Here is a 25,364-nt window from a genome sequence, read left to right on the forward strand (position 1 = left end):
GATTGTTAATAAGCCAACAGGGGTGAGTAAGGGGTGTTCCCCCTCTCCCAACCCCTAACCCTCCTTCTCCGCAGCCTAACCCTAACCTCCCCCCTTGGTGCCTAACCCTAACCCCCCCTTGTAGGTGCCTAACCCCACATCCCCGCTGCTTAAACCTAAACCCCCCCCCCGCAGCCTAACCCTCCAAGGGGGGTGCCTAACCCTAACCCCCCCCTCCCTGCAGCCTAACCCTAATCCCCCGGTACGCAGCCTAATTCTAACCCTCCCCCTTGCAGCCTAAATCTAACCTTCTCCCCTGCAGCTTACCTGACTTGCGACCCGGTGTCTCCTCATTCGGGATCCCTACTAACGGTATTCCTGCGCTGGGATGTTGTACTCTTCTAGATGTCTCTGTCGGCATTTAAAAGGGGGTTGGTATTCCAGCATCGGTATTCTGATTGCCGGGATAGCGACAGTATTTGGGTTATTTTCCATCCTGTGCTTAACCCAGCTTTAGGTATATTTAAACAGCAGTTGAAAGTACTTTATTTCATCCATAAAGCAGAAACAAATAACAAAAGATGTATTCATTATTTTATTCCAAATGTATTCTCAATTTAGGGGTAAACTTTAGAAAAATAGGTAGAGTACCTTTAAAAGTTAAAGCCCACTGTTAAATTATTTAAATAATATGCAGGTACTTGAAAAAGGTTGGGGAGGGGGACAGTTATTCACAACTTATCACTGCAGGGGTTAAGCCAGTAAGTTGTTGTACCCCACATATTAATGTCTGTGAGATAGTTTTAGTAATGGAGCGTCGTATAACACAATGCAGAGGGTGGTTGGAAGGACATGAAATGTTTGATAGTAATGTTAATATTTAACAATAGATAGGTGAAAAGTGACTGGAATATTTTGGTCACTTTCCAGAGTTCAAAGAATAAATTACACATGTTTGACAAATACTTTCATTACCAGAAAGACCTGTATATTCCTGACCTATGGCAGATAATGTCTCAGTGATACAGAAACGGGGTTGTACAGTGGTTATTCTCCACCTGCACATCTGACCCTGTGATGGGGGCTTTGCAGAGATAACGAATCAGGTTCAGAGCCCAATGCCAGCAGCTTAAAACCTTGGTGAGGAGTTTTTATTTCTACTGTTCCATATTGGATCATAAACTTGATAAAAAGATATTAAATGCCCCATAGGTGTGTCCCATACTATGTTCATCTCCTGTGCAGCTTCCATAGACCTGAATGTCAGAATTTCAATTCTAGAAATGAATGGAACATCATTTTCTCTAGAAATGTCTATTTGTTGCACATAACTTACATTTAGGGCCTCATTCAGAGATGGATGCTGAAACGTCCGTATGCGTCTTTTGCCAGTATTGCTTCTTTGGCTTTATGCACATATGGGTACAAGCCCTTCCCTGTTGTAGAAACGTACGTCTGCGTGTGTAAGGACCGAGATTCCCTCTATGAGCATATTTAGACTCAACCATCAGTCGCACCATATAACATTGCACCAGACCCATCCTAGGTGATGATTGTCCATCAGAATACATCCTCCAATGTGACTTTGCAACCACCTCGGTGATACGCCCGTGACACTCCTATAACACGTCCATAACATGGACCATCTTCGTGCATCCGGTTACTGTTCAGGGACGTCCAGTACATTTTCAAGACTTCTCTGGGACTGTCTATATCTCAGTCACAACTGCAGCTCTGTGTGTGCAACTGAGACGCATGCATAATGAGACAAATAATATCTCAGCTGCGTCCGACTCAGAATCAGGCCCATGATGTTAGTATATATATTTATGATGTTCCTTGCTGTGCCTCCGTAGGTCGGCCTTCAATGAGCACTGGCCTCACAGCCTCCTGGTCCCGGCCGCTGTCGGCTTAGGGGGTGCCCTGCTTTGCTGGAAGCTACATGGGCAGAAAATAAAAACACTGGAACTGGGAGAAGGCTGGTGGGGTCCTGGGGAGAAATCTCTAGTCCGTAATGAGGACACGCGGGTGCGACCTTTCGTCATTGAAGCCGCCGATGCTGACATTAAGGTATTGATATAGACATGGACACCTGGAGACCTTGTGTTGGAACAAATTCCTTGTTCCACTCCACCATGTTTTACTACTTAGAGTCCTGTTATATTATAGCTATGATACCGCTCTAGTCACTGTCACTGGAATCTCTGCACTTGTGTCAGGTGCTAGCTGCCTGCAAACTGTATTTGTATCTGGTCCTCTGTGCAATCCAGTAATCCCTGGCAGACTGTATTGACCTGTGTGTCGGAATACCCAGTTAATGTTTACTTATCTCTTATACTCACTCAGCCTAGCTGCAGCAGCCTTGTGCTCTAGATGAGGGTACCCGGTACCTCCACTAGTTTGGAATCACTTAAGCAAAAGCCACTGGGAAGATGCAAAATCACTTTTATTTTATATCATATGCAGAAGGGATGTAATCATAACGTCGACACCACAATGTTGACATTGAACATGTTGACATATGCAGAATATGAATATGTAAAATGTCAATATTCTGCAGAGACTGGAGATTTATAGCTAGGCTGCACAGTGGAGGGAGAGGGATAGGCTGTGGGAGAAGAGGGTTGGGTTAGGCACTAGGGGGAGGATTAGGTTTCAGCTACGGGTTCAGCCATACTCACCGCTGAAAGCGCAGCTGGACCCGCCGTTGCTCATCATGTCTCACTACTGAAGCCGCCAAACTTGCTGTACCAAGTGAGTCACCACTACACCACTAGATCGCCAGGGACACTTTTTCTGTATCAATGTTGTAAATGTCAGCATACTGCATGTTAAAATTATGACCAGAATGATTACAAACTATACAACACGCTATATATATATATATATATATATATATATATATATATATATATATATATATAGGAACAGGCATTCGGCACTCCAATAGTAATGCAGGTTAACAGCGCCCGGTGCCTTCCTCAGTATGAAAATGCTTAAACATAGAGAGGAAGTCTGGCTGCACTCTTAGGACTTTAATCCATAAATCACAGGCAGCAAAACCCTTGGGTAGTTTGTGTTAGCAATGTTATGCCTGACGATGATTTTAATAAATCAAAACGTTGCTAACACAAACTACCCAAGGGTTTTGCTGCCTGTGATTTATGGATTAAAGTCCTAAGAGTGCAGCCAGTCTTCCTCTCTCTCTCTCTCTCTCTTTCTCTCAATGTATATGTATATATATATATATATATATATACTGCTCAAAAAAATAAAGGGAACACTTAAACAACACAATGTAACTCCAAGTCAATCACACTTCTGTGAAATCAAACTGTCCACTTAGGAAGCAACACTGATTGACAATCAATTTCACATGCTGTTGTGCAAATGGAATAGACAACAGGTGGAAATTATAGTCAATTAGCAGGACACCCCCAATAAAGGAGTTGTTCTGCAGGTGGTGACCACAGACCACTTCTCAGCTCCTATGCTTTCTGGTTGATGTTTTGGTCACTTTTGAAAGCTGGCGGTGCTTTCATTCTAGTGGTAGCATGAGACGGAGTCTACAACCCACACAAGTGGCTCAGGTAGTGCAGCTCATCCAGAATGGCACATCAATGCGAGCTGTGGCAAGAAGGTTTGCTGTGTCTGTCAGCGTAGTGTCCAGAGCGTGGAGGCACTACCAGGAGACAGGCCAGTATCAGGAGACGTGGAGGAGGCCGTAGGAGGGCAACAACCCAGCAGCAGGACCGCTACCTCCGCCTTTGTGCAAGGAGGAACAGGAGGAGCACTGCCAGAGCCCTGCAAAATGACCTCCAGCAAGCCACAAATGTTCATGTGTCTACTCAAACGATCAGAAACAGACTCCATGAGGGTGGTATGAGGGCCCGACGGCCCGACGTCCACAGGTGGGGGTTGTGCTTACAGCCCAACACCGTGCAGGACGTTTGGCATTTGCCAGAGAACACCAAGATTGGCAAATTCGCCACGGGCGCCCTGTGCTCTTCACAGATGAAAGCAGGTTCTCACTAAGCACATGTGACAGACATGACAGAGTCTGGAGACTCCAAGGAGAACGTTCTGCTGCCTGCAACATCCTCCAGCATGACCGGTTTGGCAGTGGGTCAGTAATGGTGTGGGGTGGCATTTCTTTGGGGGGCCGCACAGCCCTCCATGTGCTCGCCAGAGGTAGCCTGACTGCCATTAGGTACTGAGGTGAGATCCTCAGACCCCTTGTGAGACCATATGCTGGTGCGGTTGGCCCTGGGATCCTCCTAATGCAAGACAATGCTAGACCTCATGTGGCTGGAGTGTGTCAGCAGTTCCTGCAAGACGAAGGCATTGATGCTATGGACTGGCCCGCCCGTTCCCCAGACCTGAATCCAATTGAGCACATCTGGGACATCATGTCTCGCTCCATCCACCAACGCCACGTTGCACCACAGACTGTCCAGGAGTTGGCGGATGCTTTAGTCCAGGTCTGGGAGGAGATCCCTCAGGAGACCATCCGCCACCTCATCAGGAGCATGCCCAGGCATTGTAGAGAGGTCATACAGGCACGTGGAGGCCACACACACTACTGAGCCTCATTTTTACTTGTTTTAAGGACATTACATCAAAGTTGGATCATCCTGTAGTGTGTTTTTCCACTTTCATTTTGAGTGTGACTCCAAATCCAGACCTCCATGGGTTAATAAATTTTATTTCCATTGATAATTTTTGTGTGATTTTGTTGTCCGCACATTCAACTATGTAAAGAACAAAGTATTTAATAAGAATATTTCATTCATTCAGATCTAGGATGTCTTATTTTAGTGTTCCCTTTATTTTTTTGAGCAGTGTATATATATATATATATATATATGTACAAACAGACAGGCACAGGAATTCAGGTAATAGGGGGCTCACCACACAGAGAACCTACTATCCTCCCATACCTTAAAGGGTCTATGTCTTTCTGGCCTTGCGTCTCGGCCACTGGACCACTGATCATTCTGCCAGAAAGTCAGGTACCAAACCCAACGTAATGCTTTTGGCAGGTCCATGGAGGCTTCAGCAGATCCAATCCCACAGCACAATCCTGGAACAATCTAAACAATATTCAGCTTGTTCAAGTTTAAGATAGCCATAGAACTTAGTCCCAGTGGCTGAGCTCCCTCTTTTAATCCCAGTCCGGTTCCAGCGATGGTGTGACTTTGTTTAGGCTGATCTTAGACAGAGATTCCCTGTTGGTCTGGTATCTACTTAATGGAGGGTGGCCACTAAGCCTTCCCCAAGTTGTTGGGTTGCAGCCGGCACTCGGCCTGTATGTTCTGTGCCTGTGTAATGTTGGAAGTTGATATATAATATTGGTTGTTTGTTTAGGATCTTCATGATCGCCTGGATCAAACTCGATTCTTCTCACCACTGGAAGACTCAAATTTTAACTATGGTTTTAATTCTAATCACCTAAAGACAGTTATCTCCTACTGGAGAAACCAGTTTGATTGGCACAAGCAAGTAAAGATCCTCAATACTTACCCCCACTACCGGACCTCTATAGAAGGTATATGGTGAATTTACTGTGGCACCCCCTTAATATTGTATATATGTAATGAATATATCAAGATGGGTGGTGTGGGGGTGGGGGGTGGGGTCAGTGAGAATAGAGGGAGTGACTATTTCACGTTAAGAATTATTTTTGGCTCCATAGGTCTGGAAGTACATTTCATCCACGTGAAGCCTTCACATCTTGCACCTGGACAGAAGGCCCGCCCTCTGCTCATGGTCCATGGTTGGCCCGGCTCCTTTTATGAGTTCTATCGTATTATTCCACTCCTGACAGAACCAGGCAAACATGGTATGAACCCCAACATTGTCTTTGAGGTCATCTGTCCATCAATACCGGGCTACGGCTTTTCCGAGGCATCACACAAGAAGGGTAAGGATTTGAGTACACTGCAGGCAATGCCATGCAAGAAGAGCGCCAATAATGGGTGATTACTCTGAATAGTTCATGTGTTTTTCATAATGATGAAGCAAACAGATCGATACACCAAATAGTCCTTTCAGATCTCCTTTGGGTTGAGACTTAGTGATAAGACCAACGTTTTCTTTCTCTCACAGGCTTCAATGCTTTTGCTGCTGCCCGGATTTTCTACAAGTTGATGTTGCGACTTGGATTCAGGGAATTTTATCTGCAAGGTGGAGATTGGGGAAGTAGGATTACTACAATCTTGTCTCAGATGAAGCCAGAGTAAGTATTTGGCCTTTGGTACACAGCAGAGGTGAAACGTGAAGGTTGTCTGCTATGCATCTAATCTCTATATTATATGAGTTATTCTTCTTGGTTATCATTTATGGATAATCTATGCAAGTGCTCTTGTATGTCACTGTCACCCTTCTGTAGGTCAGTTAAGGGCTTACACCTGAACTTTGTGATGCTTCCAATGGTGCTTGGAAGGCTGAAATCTCTGCTTATTGGTCGCTATGCACCCTGGTTAGTGGGGATGACAAGAGAAGATGTCCAACGCCTATATCCTTACATGAAGAAGAACGTGTATGGAATTTTACTGGAGAGTGGTTACTTGCACATACAGGCGACCAAACCCGACACAGTAGGTAAGTAGCCCTGTTATTTATTTTCAGTAGATATGTGTTGTGATGAACCTTAGTGGGCAAGAAAATCTGATGTCTTCTGTATGCACCTGTATATGGGACTATTTTTGAAGAACAATCCTGTCCCTCCATCCTCCTATGGGATATGGGTCTCAGCTGTCCCCTTTATCCATTAGACCTTAACTGATCTGCGTTGTTGGCTGTGAGGATGCTGCCCCTAAATCACTGGGCAAGAGTTTCATTCTTCTCACTGATTCCATGTTAGTTTTAAATTATTTGCACATTTTGAACATTCATCTCCTTTTCACAGTGGTCTGTGTGTTCTACCTGTGTAACAAAATAAAAGTAACCTTCACCCCCAATATTCCAAAATAAAAGCACAAAAGAAAAGGTTAACATTGCAGATTTGCCAGTGACATCCTGCAAATGGACGTGGGTAAAGTTCTATGTTGCGGTTGTACATTACGAATGTAGACATGTATGCCTCCGGAGGGGCAAATGCTTTAACTATCTTAGAAAGATAGGAGATGAATGCACCTGTCTCTACTCCAACATGCAAAAGCGAGACGTTGGTGAGGACAGCGACCTCTATGTAGGAGGACTCACAGTATTGTCACTGCAAGAGGACCTGATTTGTGGTGCCAGTGATCAAGTCTTGTTACTATACTTATACCGAAATGCACTTTTCACCTTCCAGTTACACCTCTGCAGGTATGGAAGCCAATCCCTGGCCATTTTTTCAATCCTGGGTATCGGGATTGAAAAATGACCAATCCCGGGATTCCCGGGATTGGCTTTTAAGTGTGTGGCCGCCCCCTTGCCCCACCCCGCCCCACACACCGTATACCAAGGGCGGGTAGGTGGGGATCTCTTCCTGTACTCCCTCAGTGCATGGCTGACGGCACAGCGTGACCTCATGTTGCGCCGGGGGAGCCGGAAGGAGGAAGCCGGGCAGCTTCTTAGATTCCTGTGGACTCCCAACGCTGATCCCTCAATCCCCGGGATTGGACCCTAAAATCCCGGGATCCCGCCAATCCCGATCCCGGGATTGGCCACCATATCTGCAGAGAAATGCATAGAAGCTGCAGTTTGACCAATTGTATAAAAATCAATAAACAAGCTAAATGCTACCTGTGACAGTCTTGGTTCCACCAATCTCATGATTCATTTAAGCCATAAATCTGCTTAAAACAAGGTTGTATTTAATGAATCTGAATATTTACGTGTCTAAAGGGGGTGCTCTTTACAGAGGACATCATTTGGGCTTTGAAGTGATTTCTTAAACTGTCCACCATGTTCATCTTCATCCACAAACCAGCCTGCTAGGTACACATTAAATTGCCAGGGGCGGCAAAGGAGTGTGAAGTGGTTGTGTAGCTCGAAATGCGTCAGATAAAAATGCTGAAATGCGTTAGCCAGAGTAATACACATTGTTTCGCACACAAATAGACATCATGAAGCCACATTTTTATTGTGCAGTTGATTGTGCTCCAGGTCTTTGATAAGTGTTCTATCCGTAGGCTCAGCTCTGAACGACTCTCCCGCTGGACTTGCTGCCTACATTCTTGAGAAATTCTCCACTTGGACGGACAATTCATTCCGGGACCTAGAAGAAGGAGGCCTGGAGAGGTGAGAAGAACAACACAAAGTAAATCTTGAATCAACAAACATTTTGCAGATTATTTCACTAAAGTCACATAACAAAGGCAGGAGATGATCTACACGGGACAACAAACCCCCAAGGGTCATGTACATGTCTCCTGTGAATCACCTGTTCTGATTACACAATCACCCCCGAATAATGCCTATGCTGACATGTAGCCCACACATTATATTCCCATGTGGGGATGATGGGGGTACATTGATGAAGATGACAGTGTCACTTGAACAAATCTATCTTCTATGTTATCTACTAAATTCAGGAAATACTCTTTGGATGATCTCTTAACCAATGTGATGATCTACTGGGTGACTGGATCCATAGCGTCCTCCATGAGATTCTACAAGGAGAACTTCTCACAGTATTACACGAGTATGCCGGATTACAAGTAAGACCTAACTATGGATTTTACGGAATGTTTTGTTTCTTCTGCTTTTTACAATATTGTTCTATGACCAATAGGCATGGAAGCTAGATCCCCCTCACTGGCTGTCAGTGCACCCACCGGCCTCTCTAGTTCCTCCCAGAGACCCCTGTACACATTTATTTTGCCTTTTAGAATCTGCAGTAGGAGAGAAGTAATAAATAAACGTCCCCATTTTGGCTCAGGCACTCTCAGGATTTCTACAGTACAAGTCACGTTCCATAACAAGATACAAGGAAAGCACAGGGAAAATGACGGGTGTAGTCTGTTCCTGTATCTGCAGCTTCTGTTCAGAGTATGAATCATAACAGAACTCTAGTTGGACCCATAATTGCAGTGTATACATAAAGCAGTCTAGTATTTGCAATAGTTAGCGTTTCTGTTGCATGACAAAAGATGCTAAAAATTGCCCTCCCTCTGGTTGGCTGGTTTGGCTGGTGTTAAGGCTATTGTCATTAATGCCACTACCTGCAAAAAAAAACTCAGTTAAAACTCGAGAATAAATAAAGATACATTAAAACAAAGAACATCATAGTTTTTCTTATGGAATTCCGCATCTGATTGATATGTCACGTGACTGCCTTCCCAATTACAAAATTAGAGTTGCATCCAAGATGGCCGACTTCGAGATGGCCGGCATACTGTTGACATACTCCCATATCATATGTGTAGACACTGGATTAATATTTCCTTACACATTTCCTTTTTATAAGAGTCAGGTGCAAACACAGGTTTTCTAGAGGGGGACTTACAAAAAACAATCTCCTGCTCTGCAGAAAACTGGAGCAGGTGCGGGAGTCAGGGGGAACTGTAGAAGACCCTACAGTAATGTATGGCATATAGTATAAATAATAAACACTTGAGGGTGTAGATGGTATAGGTCAGAGTTTCCCAACTTCAGTCCTCGAGGCACACTAAAATTCCCTCATATTTAACTTTTGTAAACATAAGTGTCAGGAAAATTTTAAACTTTCCATAATAAACAAACAAACAAACAAACATAACAGAACCAGTAGGTGACAGAACTGAACTTTCTAAGAACACATTCTCCCAAACATAGGTGTCAGGAAAATGTTAAACTTTCTATAATAAATAAACAAACAAACAAACATACATAACAAAACTAGCAGGAGACAGAACTGAACTTTCTAAGAACACATTCTCCCACCTCATGGTAAGGCTCCTGCCTTTTCTTTCTGGCAGCTACTCTCTGGTCCAGTGTACTGGATCTCCACACACAGCAACCTTTGTAGAAGCAGCTGCTATACTGGGCATGTGCAGCAGCTTCACTTTGTGGCAGCAGTTGTAGTAATCATAATATATACTTTCTCTGACGTCCTAAGTAGATGCTGGGATTCCGTAAGGACCATGGGGAATAGCGGCTCCGCAGGAGACTGGGCACAACTATAAAGAAAGCTTTAGGTCTAACTGGTGTGCACTGGCTCCTCCCACTATGACCCTCCTCCAGACTTCAGTTAGAATCTTGTGCCCGGCTGAGCTGGATGCACACTAGGGGCTCTCCTGAGCTCCTAGAAAGAAAGTATATTTTAGGGTTTTTATATTACAGTGAGATCTGCTGGCAACAGACTCACTGCAGCGAGGGTGTCAGGTTCGGTTTTACTTGTGTCCCCGGAGGGGGCGCTAGTGGGTCAGTGGAGGTAGGATGGAAGAAGTGAGGAGGCTGGATTGGGTTTCTGCGCATCAGCGCAATGGTGTTTTATTTAACATAAAAGTCACACAATATGGCAGCAGAATAACGTGCAGGGATAAACAATAAAAAGTATGCAATGAAAATGGTGCAGCTTGGAAGCTGAGAGTCTATGGAGGAAATGGCAATGATAAATAAGTTCACTGATGTGAGAACCAGAATGGTTTAAAACGTGGAGCCAGCAGAGATGGTAAATAAATGTATAGCAACCTGGTAGCAGATGCAGGAGACTCAGGTGAATGTTCACAGTGCAGTTCGTTAGGCACAGGCAGCTAGCAAGCTGCTTCACAGGTGAGGTGATGGAATGCACCTGGAGAGAGTCTCTACTGCAGAGGCTGAAGCACACTGCGGTTGTAGTTAGGTGTGGAGCCAAATACAGATGCAGGGGTTGCTGATGCTTGTAGTTCCACGGAGGTGCAGGAAGGTAACCAGGAATATGGAGGAACAGGTAGGTAACCAGGAACACGGAGGATCCAGGAAGGTAACCAGGAACACGGAGGAATCCAGGCACATGGGTCGCAGGAGTGACACAAAGTTCAGGACAACCACAGGCTCATCCTGCAGCTCCTGATATACCCCCTGGTGTGCAGACATTGGTTGGAGTGGGACAAGGAGGTGCGGCCAAGCTCCGGATTGGCCGCCGTACTCTGACCGATGGAGACTGTCATGGCGGCGCCCATGCCGCGGCCCGGCGGGAACGCGGCGTGCTCACACGCCCGCTGTTACAGGAGCGTTCCTAGGCCCAGGATGACGTCTGGAGGCAGAGGAGCGGACGACAGCAGAACGTAGGGACCCCGGACGGAGTCCGCACCGACGGACAGACGTGGCTGTGGTGAGTCGATTCCTGACAGTACCCCCTCCTTTATGGGTGGGCACTGAACACCCACGTGGCTTGGAAGGATGAGTTCTGTAGAAGACACGGACCAACCTTGGAGCATGGACATCTGACGAATTTACCCAACTTCTCTCCTCAGGACCATAACCGGACCAGTCGATAAGGTATTGTAGACGACCGTACCGGCAACGGGAATCCACAATCTTCTCTATCTCGAACTCCACGCCCCGCTGAGTTCGTACTTTGGGGCCGACTGGAAGAGCTCTTTGGAAGCGATTCAGGACTAACGGTCTGAGGAGAGAGACATGAAAGGCATTAGGTATTCGTAGAGAAGGTGGTAACTTGAGCTTATAGGCCACAGGATTGATGACTCTTTCGATGGGAAAGGGACCGATGAAACGTGGTGCAAATTTCATCGAGGGGACTCTAAGACGAAGGTTTCGGGTGGAAAGCCAAACCTTGTCACCAGGTTTCAGGCTAGGAACTGCACGTCTTTTGCGGTCAGCAAAGAACTTATACCGGCTAGAAGCCTTCTTGAGAGAAGCATGAATCTTCCTCCAGGTTGAAGAGAACTGACTCAAGACAGCAGTGGCAGCAGGAACATCAATGTGAGGAAGTTCTTGAAAATCTGGAACACGGGGATGTTGTCCATATACAGCAAAGAACGGAGTTGTCTCTGTAGCAGTATGGTAGCGGAAATTGTGGGCAAATTCAGCCCATGGGAGCAGGTCCAACCAGTCATCTTGAGAAGACGAAACATAAAGTCTTAAAAAGTTTTCTAACTCTTGGTTTACCCTCTCCGTCTGCCCATTCGTCTGAGGGTGGTAGGCTGACGAAAACTTGAGATTGACTTGCATGGCAGAACAAAGGGCTCTCCAAAATCTTGCCACAAACTGAACTCCACGGTCAGATATAATTTCAGTGGGTAGTCCATGTAAGCGGAAAATCTCCCGTAGGAAGATTTGGGCAAGCTTCGGTGCGGAAGGAAGACCCTGGAGTGGTACAAAATGGGCCATTTTGGTAAACCTGTCAACCACAACCCAGATGGTATTGAATCCTTGAGAAGAGGGAAGGTCAGAGATGAAATCCATGGACAAGTGTGACCAGGGACGGCTGGGAACAGATAATGGTTGTAACTGACCTGCTGGAGATTGTCGAGGAGTCTTGTGCTGCGCACACTTCGGGCAGGATGCCACGAAATCTTTGATGTCAACTTTCATCTTCGGCCACCAGTATGTCTCAGAGAGGAACTTGAAAGTTTTCAGGACACCAGGATGCCCAGTGAATTTGGACTGATGAGCCCAAGACAGCAACTTGGAACGGAGTTCTGGGGAAACAAAAGTCTTACCAGGAGGTGGAGCAGGAGAAACTTGAGACGAAGCAAATACCACTGGACTCAGGATGGAATGCGGAACCGAGTCGGACGTCTGCTCTTCGGACTCCATAGATCGGGATAAAGCGTCTGCCTTGATATTCTGAGAACCTGGGCGGAAATGAAGTTTAAAGTTAAAACGAGAGAAGAACATAGCCCACCGGGACTGGCGAGGATTGAGGCACTGGGCTGCCTTCAAATAAAGCAGATTTTTATGATCCGTATAGATGTTGAACGGAAATTTGGCCCCTTCCAGGAGATACCTCCATTCCTCAAGGGCCAGCTTGATCGCTAGTAGTTCTTGATCTCCAATGGAATAGTTAGCTTCTGCAGGGAGGAATTTACGAGAATAAAATCCACAAGGGTGAATCTTCCCATCAGTTCCCTTCTGGGAGAGAACAGCTCCAACTCCTACTGTGGAGGCATCCACCTCCAACTCGAATGGCTTGTTTACATCCGGTTGAGACAGAACTGGAGCAGACATAAAGGCCAGCTTGATCTTTTGAAATGCCGCTAAAGCTTCTTCTGACCAGTTGGAATGATCTGCCCCTTTCCGAGTTAAGTTGGTAATAGGAGCGATGAGAGTTGAAAATCCTCGGATAAACTTCCTATAATAATTGGCGAATCCCAGGAATCGCTGAATAGACTTGAGACTACTTGGAATGGACCAATTGGCAATGGCTTCCAACTTTGTCGGGTCCATCTGGAGATCCGATCCGGAAATTATATACCCCAGGAAGGGTATGGAGGGGACTTCGAAGGTACACTTGGATAATTTGCCGTAGAGACGGTTCTCACGAAGACGTCGGAGGACCTCACGGACTTGCAGACGATGAGAAGAGAGATCTTGGGAAAAGATGAGGATATCATCCAGGTAAACTACGAGGTATTTGTACAGAACGTCACGGAAGATTTCGTTAACAAAGTGCTGGAACACTGCTGGGGCGTTGCTCAACCCGAATGGCATTACCAGGTACTCGTAATGACCATCTCGAGTATTAAAAGCTGTCTTCCATTCATCACCATTACGGATTCTGATGAGGTTGTAGGCACCACGGAGATCTAACTTGGTGAAGATGCGGGCTCCCTTAACTCTATCAAACAATTCAGTGATGAGTGGTAATGGATAACTGTTTTTGATGGTAATGTCATTGAGACCCCGGTAGTCAATGCATGGACGTAATCCTCCATCCTTTTTTTTAACAAAGAAGAAGCCCGCACCAGCGGGTGAAGATGAGGGACGAATAAATCCTTTCTGTAAGTTCTCCCTGATGTAATCGCTCATCGCCTCAGTTTCAGGAACGGATAACGGATAGGTACGCCCCCTTGGTGGTTTCTTGCCGGGAATGAGGTCAATGGGGCAATCCCACTCTCTATGGGGCGGCAGAACATCAGCGGCCTTTTCACTGAAGACGTCAGAGAAATCTTGGTAAGCCGCAGGAAGATCTGACTGGGTTTTGACTTCAGAAGACTTGATAGGACAAACTTGGGCTAAGCAGGACTGGCGACAATGTGAACCCCAGGAAGTGAGTTGTAACGTAGACCAATCAATCTGCGGATTATGTAGTTGGAGCCAGAGCATTCCCAACACGATCTCCTGGGTTGCCTGAGGAATAACTAAAAACTTTATTAATTCAGAATGCAGGAACCCGACTCCCAGAACCACTGGTCTGGTTTGGTGAGATATATTCCCCTTGGAGATTCGGCTCCCATCTACTGCAGTGATGTAGACTGGATATGAGAGTTCGCAGATAGGCAAACGAAACTTATCCACCGCAGCTTGAGTGATGAAGTTTCCTGCGGCTCCACAGTCCACTAACGCAGATGCAGACTGAAGACCATCTGTAGTCTCTAAAGTCACAGGAAGAATGAGGTCTTGGTTTGAAGGAGCTTGTCTAGAAGATCCCAACTTGACTCCTCCTTTACAAGTCAGGATCTGGCGTTTCCCGAACGCACTGTACAAGAATTGATCTGGTGACCTGCAGCCGCACAATAAAGACACAGTCTCTCACGGAGTCTTCTTGACCGCTCCTCAGGAGTTAAGCGGGACCTATTAATTTGTATAGGCTCATCAGAAGGTGGAGGCTGAAATTGTACTGAAGGTACCATTCTTGACTTGCGCGGCTCACTACGAGCACGCTCACTGTTGCGTTCGCGGATGCGAGAGTCCAACTTGATACATAGAGAAATCAGTTCAGGCAATTGCTCAGGGACATCGCGGGTTGCCAGTTCATCCTTGATCCGATCTGAAAGTCCATGCCAGAAGGCTGCTACCAGGGCTTGATTATTCCACTGAATCTCTGCGGCTAACGTCTGGAACTGGATGACATATTGTCCCATACTCCGGGTACCTTGACGAAGCTGAATAAGGTCTGCAGAGGCTGATGTTGCACGACCTGGCTCGTCAAAGATAAGTCTGAAGGTTGACACGAATTCAGCGTAGTTGTTCATCAGAGGGTCAGCACGTTCCCACAGAGGAGACACCCAACTCAAGGCAGAACCAGAGAGCAGTGAGATAATGTAGGCAACCTTGGATCTTGACGTGGGGAAATTGTGTGATAATAATTCAAACTGGATTTCACATTGGTTAAGGAACCCGCGACATAGCTTCGGACTGCCATCATATTTGCTAGGCACAGGCAGGTGCAAGCGTGACACTGGAGCTGATGCAGCCGGCGTAGAAGAACTCACAACACTTGCAGGTGCTGGAGTAACTGGAACTGGAGTAGCAAGTACACTAGGCAGGGTTTGCTGTAGTGTATCAATCCGGGAGGACATCCCTTGCAGAAACTGGAACATCTGCTGCTGCACAGCCTCTTGACCATCCAAGCGGGAGACCAGATTTTGTAAGGCCCCTGACCCCACACTCTGACCACCGTCCGAGTCCATCGGTCCTGAACTTACTGTCAGGTTCGGTTTTACTTGTGTCCCCGGAGGGGGCGCTAGTGGGTCAGTGGAGGTAGGATGGAAGAAGTGAGGAGGCTGGATTGGGTTTCTGCGCATCAGCGCAATGGTGTTTTATTTAACATAAAAGTCACACAATATGGCAGTAGAATAACGTGCAGGGATAAACAATAAAAAGTATGCAATGAAAATGGTGCAGCTTGGAAGCTGAGAGTCTATGGAGGAAATGGCAATGATAAATAAGTTCACTGATGTGAGAACCAGAATGGTTTAAAACGTGGAGCCAGCAGAGATGGTAAATAAATGTATAGCAACCTGGTAGCAGATGCAGGAGACTCAGGTGAATGTTCACAGTACAGTTCGTTAGGCACAGGCAGCTAGCAAGCTGCTTCACAGGTGAGGTGATGGAATGCACCTGGAGAGAGTCTCTACTGCAGAGGCTGAAGCACACTGCGGTTGTAGTTAGGTGTGGAGCCAAATACAGATGCAGGGGTTGCTGATGCTTGTAGTTCCACGGAGGTGCAGGAAGGTAACCAGGAATATGGAGGAACAGGTAGGTAACCAGGAACACGGAGGATCCAGGAAGGTAACCAGGAACACGGAGGAATCCAGGCACATGGGTCGCAGGAGTGACACAAAGTTTAGGACAACCACAGGCTCATCCTGCAGCTCCTGATATACCCCCTGGTGTGCAGACATTGGTTGGAGTGGGACAAGGAGGTGCGGCCAAGCTCCGGATTGGCCGCCGTACTCTGACCGATGGAGACTGTCATGGCGGCGCCCATGCCGCGGCCCGGCGGGAACGCGGCGTGCTCACACGCCCGCTGTTACAGGAGCGTTCCTAGGCCCAGGATGACGTCTGGCGGCAGAGGAGCGGACGACAGCAGAACGTAGGGACCCCGGACGGAGTCCGCACCGACGGACAGACGTGGCTGTGGTGAGTCGATTCCTGACAGAGGGACTAAGGGGAGAAGAAGCGAACCTACCTAACTGGTGGTAGCTTGGGCTTCTTAGGCTACTGGACACCATTAGCTCCAGAGCGATCGACCACAGGACCCGACCTCGATCGTTCGGTCCCGGAGCCGCGCCGCTGGCCCCCTTACAGAGCCAGAAGCAAGTAGTGTTCCGGAAAATCGGCGGCAGAAGACTTCTGTCTTCAACAAGGTAGCGCACAGCACTGCAGCTGTGCGCCATTGCTCCTCATGCACACCTCACACTCCGGTCACTGATGGGTGCAGGGCGCTGAGGGGGGGGGGCGCCCTGAGGGCAATATAATACACCTTGGCTGGCAAATCTACACCATATATAGTCAGGAAGGATATATAGGTGTAAAAAATACCCCTGCCAGAATTCCAGAAAAAGCGGGAGAAGTCCGCCGGAAAAGGGGCGGGGCCATCTCCCTCAGCACACTGGCGCCATTTTTCCCTCACAGCTCCGCTGGAAGGACGCTCCCTGGCTCTCCCCTGCAGTGTCAAGCTACATAAGGGTAAAAAAGAGAGGGGGGGCACTAAATTTAGGCGCAGTATATATATATATATACTGTGTATATATATATATATATATATATATATAAAATATAAGCAGCTATAAGGGAAAAAACACTCATTTATAGTGGGATCCCTGTGTTATATAGCGCTCTGGTGTGTGCTGGCATACTCTCTCTCTGTCTCCCCAAAGGGCTTTGTGGGGTCCTGTCCTCTGTCAGAGCATTCCCTGTGTGTATGCGGTGTGTCGGTACGGCTGTGTCGACATGTTTGATGAGGAGGCTTATGTGGAGGCGGAGCAGATGCCGATAAATGTGATGTCACCCCCTGCGGGGTCGACACCTGAGTGGATGGTTCTGTGGAAGGAATTACGCGACAGCGCCGACTCCTTGCATAAAAGGTTTGACAACATACCAAATATGGGACAGCCGGCTTCTCAGCCTGTGCCTGCCCAGGCGTCTCAAAAGCCATTAGGGGCTCTAAAACGCCCGCTACCTCAGATGGCAGACACAGATGTCGACACGGATACTGAATCCAGTGTCGACGACGATGAGACTAAGGTATATTCCAATAGGGCCACACGTTATATGATTGAGGCAATGAAAAATGTGTTGCATATTTCTGATGTTACCCCGGGTACCACAAAAAAGGGTATTATGTTTGGAGAGAAAAAACTACCAGTTGTTTTTCCTCCATCTGAGGAATTAAATGAAGTGTGTGAAGAAGCGTGGGCTTCCCCCGATAAGAAACTGGTAATTTCTCTATCGTCCTAGTGGATGCTGGGGTTCCTGAAAGGACCAGGGGGATAGCGGCTCCGCAGGAGACAGGGCACAAAAAGTAAAGCTTTATGATCAGGTGGTGTGTACTGGCTCCTCCCCCTATGACCCTCCTCCAAGCCTCAGTTAGGTTTTTGTGCCCGTCCGAGAAGGGTGCAATCTAGGTGGCTCTCCTAAAGAGCTGCTTAGAAAAGTTTAGCTTAGGTTTTTTATTTTACAGTGAGTCCTGCTGGCAACAGGATCACTGCAACGAGGGACTTAGGGGAGAAGAAGTGAACTCACCTGCGTGCAGGATGGATTGGCTTCTTTGGCTACTGGACATTAGCTCCAGAGGGACGATCACAGGTACAGCCTGGATGGTCACCGGAGCCTCGCCGCCGGCCCCCTTGCAGATGCTGAAAAGAGAAGAAGGTCCAGAATCGGCGGCAGAAGACTCCTCAGTCTTCTTAAGGTAGCGCACAGCACTGCAGCTGTGCGCCATTGCTCTCAGCACACTTCACACGGCAGTCACTGAGGGTGCAGGGCGCTGGGGGGGGGCGCCCTGGGAAGCAATGTAAACCTATTTTTTGGCATAAAATACCTCACATATAGCCTCCGGGGGCTATATGGAGATATTTAACCCCTGCCAGAATCCGTTAAAGAGCGGGAGACGAGCCCGCCGAAAAAGGGGCGGGGCCTATCTCCTCAGCACACAGCGCCATTTTCCTCACACAGCTCCGCTGGTCAGGAAGGCTCCCAGGCTCTCCCCTGCACTGCACTACAGAAACAGGGTAAAACAAGAGAGGGGGGGCAAAATTGTGGCAAAATTATATATATTAAAGCAGCTATATAGGGAGCACTTATTATAAGGCTATCCCTGTCATATATAGCGCTTTTGGTGTGTGCTGGCAAACTCTCCCTCTGTCTCCCCAAAGGGCTAGTGGGGTCCTGTCTTCTTTAAGAGCATTCCCTGTGTGTCTGCTGTGTGTCGGTACGTGTGTGTCGACATGTATGAGGACGATATTGGTGTGGAGGCGGAGCAATTGCCAAATATGGGGATGTCACCCCCTAGGGAGTCGACACCAGAATGGATGGCTTTATTTATGGAATTACGGGATAGTGTCAACACGCTAAAGCAGTCGTTTGACGACATGAGACGGCCGGACAATCAATCAGCACCTGTCCAGGCACCTCAAACACCGTCAGGGGCTGTAAAACGCCCGTTACCTCAGTCGGTCGACACGGACCCAGACACAGGCACTGATTCCAGTGGCGACGGTGACGAATCAACCGTATTTTCCAGTAGGGCCACACGTTATATGATTTTGGCAATGAAGGAGGCGTTACATATTGCTGATACTACAGGTACCACAAAACAGGGTATTATGTGGGGTGTGAAAAAACTACCTATAGTTTTTCCTGAATCAGATGAATTAAATGAGGTGTGTGATGAAGCGTGGGTTGCCCCCGATAAAAAACTGCTAATTTCAAAGAAGTTATTGGCTTTATACCCTTTCCCGCCAGAGGTTAGGGCGCGCTGGGAAACACCTCCTAGGGTGGACAAGGCGCTCACACGCTTATCAAAACAAGTGGCGTTACCCTCTCCTGAGACGGCCGCACTTAAAGATCCAGCAGATAGGAGGATGGAAAATATCCAAAAAAGTATATACACACATACAGGTGTTATACTACGACCAGCTATAGCGACAGCCTGGATGTGCAGTGCTGGGGTAGCTTGGTCAGAGTCCCTGATTGAAAATATTGATACCCTGGATAGGGACAATGTTTTACTGTCTTTAGAGCAAATAAAGGATGCGTTTCTTTATATGCGTGATGCACAGAGGGATATTTGCACACTGGCATCACGGGTAAGTGCTATGTCCATTTCGGCTAGAAGAAGTTTATGGACGCGACAGTGGTCAGGTGATGCAGACTCAAAACGGCATATGGAAGCTCACTCGCAGGTGGATCCCTGGATCCTGCAGATAATATCTCAGGGTTACAGGTTGGAACTAGAGACGTCTCCACCTCGCCGTTTCCTGAAGTCTGCTTTACCAACGTCCCCCTCCGACAGGGTGACGGTCTTGGAAGCCATTCACAAGCTGTACTCTCAGCAGGTGATAGTCAAGGTACCCCTTTGACAACAAGGAAAGGGGTATTATTCCACTCTATTTGTAGTACCGAAGCCGGATGGCTCGGTAAGACCTATTCTAAATCTGAAATCCTTGAACCTGTACATAAAAAAGTTCAAGTTCAAGATGGAGTCACTCAGAGCGGTGATAGCGAACCTGGAAGAAGGGGACTTTATGGTATCCTTGGACATCAAGGATGCGTATCTCCACGTTCCAATTTACCCCTCACACCAGGGGTACCTCAGGTTCGTCGTACAGAACTGTCACTATCAGTTTCAGACGCTGCCGTTTGGATTGTCCACGGCACCTCGGGTCTTTACCAAGGTAATGGCCGAGATGATGATTCTTCTTCGAAGAAAAGGCGTATTAATTATCCCATACTTGGACGATCTCCTAATAAGGGCAAGGTCCAGAGAACAGCTAGAGATGGGACTAGCACTGTCTCAAGAAGTGCTAAAGCAGCACGGGTGGATTCTGAATATTCCAAAATCCCAGTTAATTCCGACAACACGTCTGCTGTTCTTAGGGATGATTCTGGACACGGTTCAGAAAAAGGTTTTTCTCCCGGAGGAAAAAGCCAAGGAGTTATCCGAACTTGTCAGGAACCTCCTAAAACCAGGAAAGGTGTCTGTACATCAATGCACAAGAGTCCTGGGAAAAATGGTGGCTTCTTACGAAGCAATTCCATTCGGCAGATTCCACGCAAGAGTTTTCCAGAGGGATCTGCTGGACAAATGGTCAGGGTCGCATCTTCAGATGCACCAGCGGATAACCCTGTCTCCAAGGACAAGGGTATCTCTTCTGTGGTGGTTGCAGAGTGCTCATCTATTGGTGGGCCGCAGATTCGGCATACAGGATTGGATCCTGGTGACCACGGACGCCAGCCTGAGAGGCTGGGGAGCAGTCACACAAGGAAGAAACTTCCAGGGCGTGTGGTCGAGCCTGGAAACGTCTCTTCACATAAACATTCTGGAACTAAGAGCAATCTACAATGCTCTAAGCCAGGCAGAACCTCTGCTTCAAGGAAAACCGGTGTTGATCCAGTCGGACAACATCACAGCAGTCGCCCATGTAAACAGACAGGGCGGCACAAGAAGCAGGAGTGCAATGGCAGAAGCTGCAAGGATTCTTCGCTGGGCGGAGAATCATGTGATAGCACTGTCAGCAGTGTTCATCCCGGGAGTGGACAACTGGGAAGCAGACTTCCTCAGCAGACACGACCTTCACCCGGGAGAGTGGGGACTTCATCCAGAAGTTTTCCACATGCTTGTAACCCGTTGGGAAAGACCAATGGTGGACATGATGGCGTCTCGCCTCAACAAAAAACTGGACAGGTATTGCGCCAGGTCAAGAGATCCGCAGGCAATAGCTGTGGACGCGCTGGTAACGCCTTGGGTGTACCAGTCGGTGTATGTGTTTCCTCCTCTGCCTCTCATACCAAAAGTATTGAGAATTATACGGCAAAGAGGCGTAAGAACGATACTAGTGGCTCCGGATTGGCCAAGAAGGACTTGGTACCCGGAACTTCAAGAGATGATCACGGAGGATCCGTGGCCTCTACCTCTGAGAAGGGACCTGCTTCAGCAGGGTCCCTGTCTGTTTCAAGACTTACCGCGGCTGCGTTTGACGGCATGGCGGTTGAACGCCGGATCCTAAAGGGAAAAGGCATTCCGGAAGAAGTCATTCCTACCTTGATTAAAGCAAGGAAGGAAGTAACCGCGCAACATTATCACCGCATTTGGCGAAAATATGTTGCGTGGTGCGAGGATCGGAGTGCTCCGACGGAGGAATTTCAACTGGGTCGATTCCTACATTTCCTGCAATCAGGATTGTCTATGGGTCTCAAATTGGGATCTATTAAGGTTCAAATTTCGGCCCTGTTGATTTTCTTCCAGAAAGAATTGGCTTCAGTTCCTGAAGTCCAGACCTTTGTTAAGGGAGTACTGCATATACAGCCCCCTGTGGTGCCTCCAGTGGCACCGTGGGATCTCAATGTTGTTTTGGACTTTCTCAAATCTCATTGGTTTGAACCACTAAAAAATGTGGATTTGAAATATCTCACATGGAAAGTGACCATGCTACTAGCCCTGGCTTCGGCCAGGAGAGTGTCAGAACTGGCAGCTTTATCTTACAAAAGCCCATATCTGATTTTCCATTCGGACAGGGCAGAACTGCGGACTCGTCCGCATTTTCTCCCTAAGGTGGTGTCAGCATTTCATCTGAACCAGCCTATTGTAGTGCCTGCGGCTACAAGCGACTTGGAGGACTCCAAGTTGTTGGACGTTGTCAGAGCTTTAAAAATATACATTTCAAGGACAGCTGGAGTCAGGAAATCTGACTCACTGTTTATACTATATGCTCCCAACAAGTTGGGCGCTCCTGCGTCTAAGCAGACTATTGCTCGCTGGATTTGTAGTACGATTCAGCTTGCACATTCTGTGGCAGGCCTGCCACAGCCAAAATCGGTAAATGCCCACTCCACAAGGAAGGTGGGTTCTTCTTGGGCGGCTGCCCGAGGGGTCTCGGCATTACAACTCTGCCGAGCGGCTACGTGGTCGGGGGAGAACACGTTTGTAAAATTCTACAAATTTTGATACCCTGGCTAAGGAGGACCTGGAGTTCTCTCATTCGGTGCTGCAGAGTCATCCGCACTCTCCCGCCCGTTTGGGAGCTTTGGTATAATCCCCATGGTCCTTTCAGGAACCCCAGCATCCACTAGGACGATAGAGAAAATAAGAATTTACTTACCGATAATTCTATTTCTCGGAGTCCGTAGTGGATGCTGGGCGCCCATCCCAAGTGCGGATTATCTGAAATAATTGTACATAGTTATTGTTACCTAAATCGGGTTATTGTTGTAGGGAGCCATCTTTCAGAGGCTCCTCTGTTATCATACTGTTAACTGGGTTTAGATCACAGGTTGTACGGTGTGATTGGTGTGGCTGGTATGAGTCTTACCCGGGATTCATAAATCCTTCCTTATTGTGTACGCTCGTCCGGGCACAGTATCCTAACTGAGGCTTGGAGGAGGGTCATAGGGGGAGGAGCCAGTACACACCACCTGATCATAAAGCTTTACTTTTTGTGCCCTGTCTCCTGCGGAGCCGCTATCCCCCTGGTCCTTTCAGGAACCCCAGCATCCACTACGGACTCCGAGAAATAGAATTATCGGTAAGTAAATTCTTATTTTCTAAGAGGTTACTAATGGCGTACCCTTTCCCGCCAGAGGATAGGTCACGTTGGGAAACATCCCCTAGGGTGGATAAAGCGCTCACACGCTTGTCAAAGAAGGTGGCACTACCGTCTCCGGATACGGCCGCCCTGAAAGAATCTGCTGATAGAAAGCAGGAGGCTATCCTGAAGTCTATATATACACACACAGGTGTTATACTGAGACCAGCTATTGCTTCAGCATGGATGTGCAGTGCTGCAGCTGCATGGTCAGATTCCCTGTCAGAAAATATTGATACCCTAGACAGGGACACTATATTGCTAACCGTAGAGCATATTAAAGACGCACTCTTCTGCATGAGGGATGCACAGAGGGATATTTGCCGGCTGGCATCTAAAATAAGTGCAATGTCCATTTCTGCCAGGAGAGGGTTATGGACTCGGCAGTGGACAGGAGATGCAGATTCTAAAAGGCACATGGAAGTTTTGCCTTATAAGGGTAAGGAGTTGTTCGGGGATGGTCTCTCGGACCTCGTTTCCACAGCAACAGCTGGGAAGTCTACATTTTTACCCCATGTTCCCTCACAGCCAAAGAAAGCACCGTATTATCAGGTACAGTCCTTTCGGCCCAATAAGGGCAAGCGGGTTAAAGGCGCGTCCTTTCTGCCCAGAGGCAGAGGTAGAGGGAAAAAGCTGCAGCATACAGCCAGTTCCCAGGAGCAAAAGTCCTCCCCCGCTTCCTCCAAGTCCACAGCATGAAGCTGGGGCTCCACAGGCGGAGCCAGGTACGGTGGGGGCCCGTCTCAAAAATTTCAGCGATCAGTGGGCTCGCTCACGGGTGGATCCCTGGATCTTTCAAGTAGTATCTCAGGGGTACAAGCTGGAATTCGAGACGTCTCCCCCCCGCCGTTTCCTCAAATCTGCCTTGCCAACAACTCCCTCAGGCAGGGAGGCAGTGTTAGAGGCAATTCACAAGCTGTATTCCCAGCAGGTGATAGTAAAGGTGCCCCTACTTCAACAAGGACGGGGTTACTATTCCACAATGTTTGTGGTACCGAAACCGGACGGTTCGGTGAGACCCATTTTAAATTTGAAATCCTTGAACACGTTTATAAAAAAATTCAAGTTCAAGATGGAATCGCTCAGGGCGGTTATTGCAAGCCTGGACGAGGGGGATTACATGGTATCACTGGACATCAAGGATGCTTACCTGCATGTCCCCATTTACCATCCTCACCAGGAGTACCTCAGATTTGTGGTACAGGATTGTCATTACCAATTCCAGACGTTGCCGTTCGGTCTATCCACGGCTCCGAGGGTCTTTACCAAGGTAATGGCCGAAATGATGATACTCCTTCGAAAGAAGGGAGTTTTAATTATCCCGTACTTGGACGATCTCCTGATAAAGGCGAGGTCCAAGAAGCAGTTGTTGGTTGGGGTAGCACTATCTCGGGAGGTGCTACAACAGCACGGCTGGATTCTAAATATTCCAAAGTCACAGCTGGTCCCTACGACACGTCTACTGTTCCTGGGGATGGTTCTGGACACAGAACAGAAAAAAGTGTTTCTCCCGGAGGAGAAGGCCAAGGAGCTGTCCTCTCTAGTCAGAGGCCTCCTAAAAACCAAAACAGGTGTCGGTGCATCACTGCACGCGGATCCTGGGAAAGATGGTAGCTTCCTACGAAGCAATTCCATTCGGAAGGTTCCATGCAAGAACTTTTCAGTGGGACCTGTTGGACAAGTGGTCCGGATCGCATCTTCAGAGGCATCGGCTGATAACCCTGTCTCCAAGGACCAGGGTGTCTCTGCTGTGGTGGCTGCAGAGTGCTCATCTTCAAGAGGGCCGCAGATTCGGCATACAGGACTGGGTCCTGGTGACCACGGATGCCAGCCTTCGAGGCTGGGGGGCAGTCACACAGGGAAGAAACTTCCAAGGACTATGGTCAAGTCAGGAGACTTCCCTGCACATAAATATTCTGGAGCTGAGGGCCATTTACAATGCCCTAAGTCAAAGGATTCTCCGATGGGCGGAAAATCACGTGTTAGCACTGTCAGCAGTGTTCATTCCGGGAGTGGACAACTGGGAAGCAGACTTCCTCAGCAGGCACGACCTCCACCCGGGAGAGTGGGGACTTCATCCAGAAGTCTTCCAACTGATTGTAAATCGTTGGGAAAGGCCACAGGTGGACATGATGGCGTCCCGCCTAAACAAAAAGCTAGAAAGTTATTGCGCCAGGTCAAGAGACCCGCAGGCGATAGCTGTGGACGCTCTAGTGACACCGTGGGTGTACCGGTCGGTTTATGTGTTCCCTCCTCTTCCTCTCATACCAAAGGTACTGA

General features: G+C 47.8%; 1 protein-coding gene across 1 annotated transcript in view; it reads left to right on the forward strand.

The window, feature by feature from the left end:
- Nucleotides 1–25,364, forward strand: part of LOC134910621 (epoxide hydrolase 1-like) — a 41,649-nt gene that overhangs the window by 9,916 nt on the left and 6,369 nt on the right. The window contains exons 3-9 of the mRNA XM_063918880.1: nucleotides 1,836–2,049; nucleotides 5,347–5,527; nucleotides 5,675–5,902; nucleotides 6,088–6,217; nucleotides 6,371–6,582; nucleotides 8,100–8,208; nucleotides 8,502–8,627. Coding sequence (XP_063774950.1) covers nucleotides 1,836–2,049; nucleotides 5,347–5,527; nucleotides 5,675–5,902; nucleotides 6,088–6,217; nucleotides 6,371–6,582; nucleotides 8,100–8,208; nucleotides 8,502–8,627 — 1,200 coding nt within the window. The remainder of the gene's footprint in view (nucleotides 1–1,835; nucleotides 2,050–5,346; nucleotides 5,528–5,674; nucleotides 5,903–6,087; nucleotides 6,218–6,370; nucleotides 6,583–8,099; nucleotides 8,209–8,501; nucleotides 8,628–25,364) is intronic.

Source organism: Pseudophryne corroboree, chromosome 4 (genome assembly GCF_028390025.1).
Source record: "Pseudophryne corroboree isolate aPseCor3 chromosome 4, aPseCor3.hap2, whole genome shotgun sequence".
Taxonomy (NCBI): Eukaryota; Metazoa; Chordata; class Amphibia; order Anura; family Myobatrachidae; genus Pseudophryne; species Pseudophryne corroboree.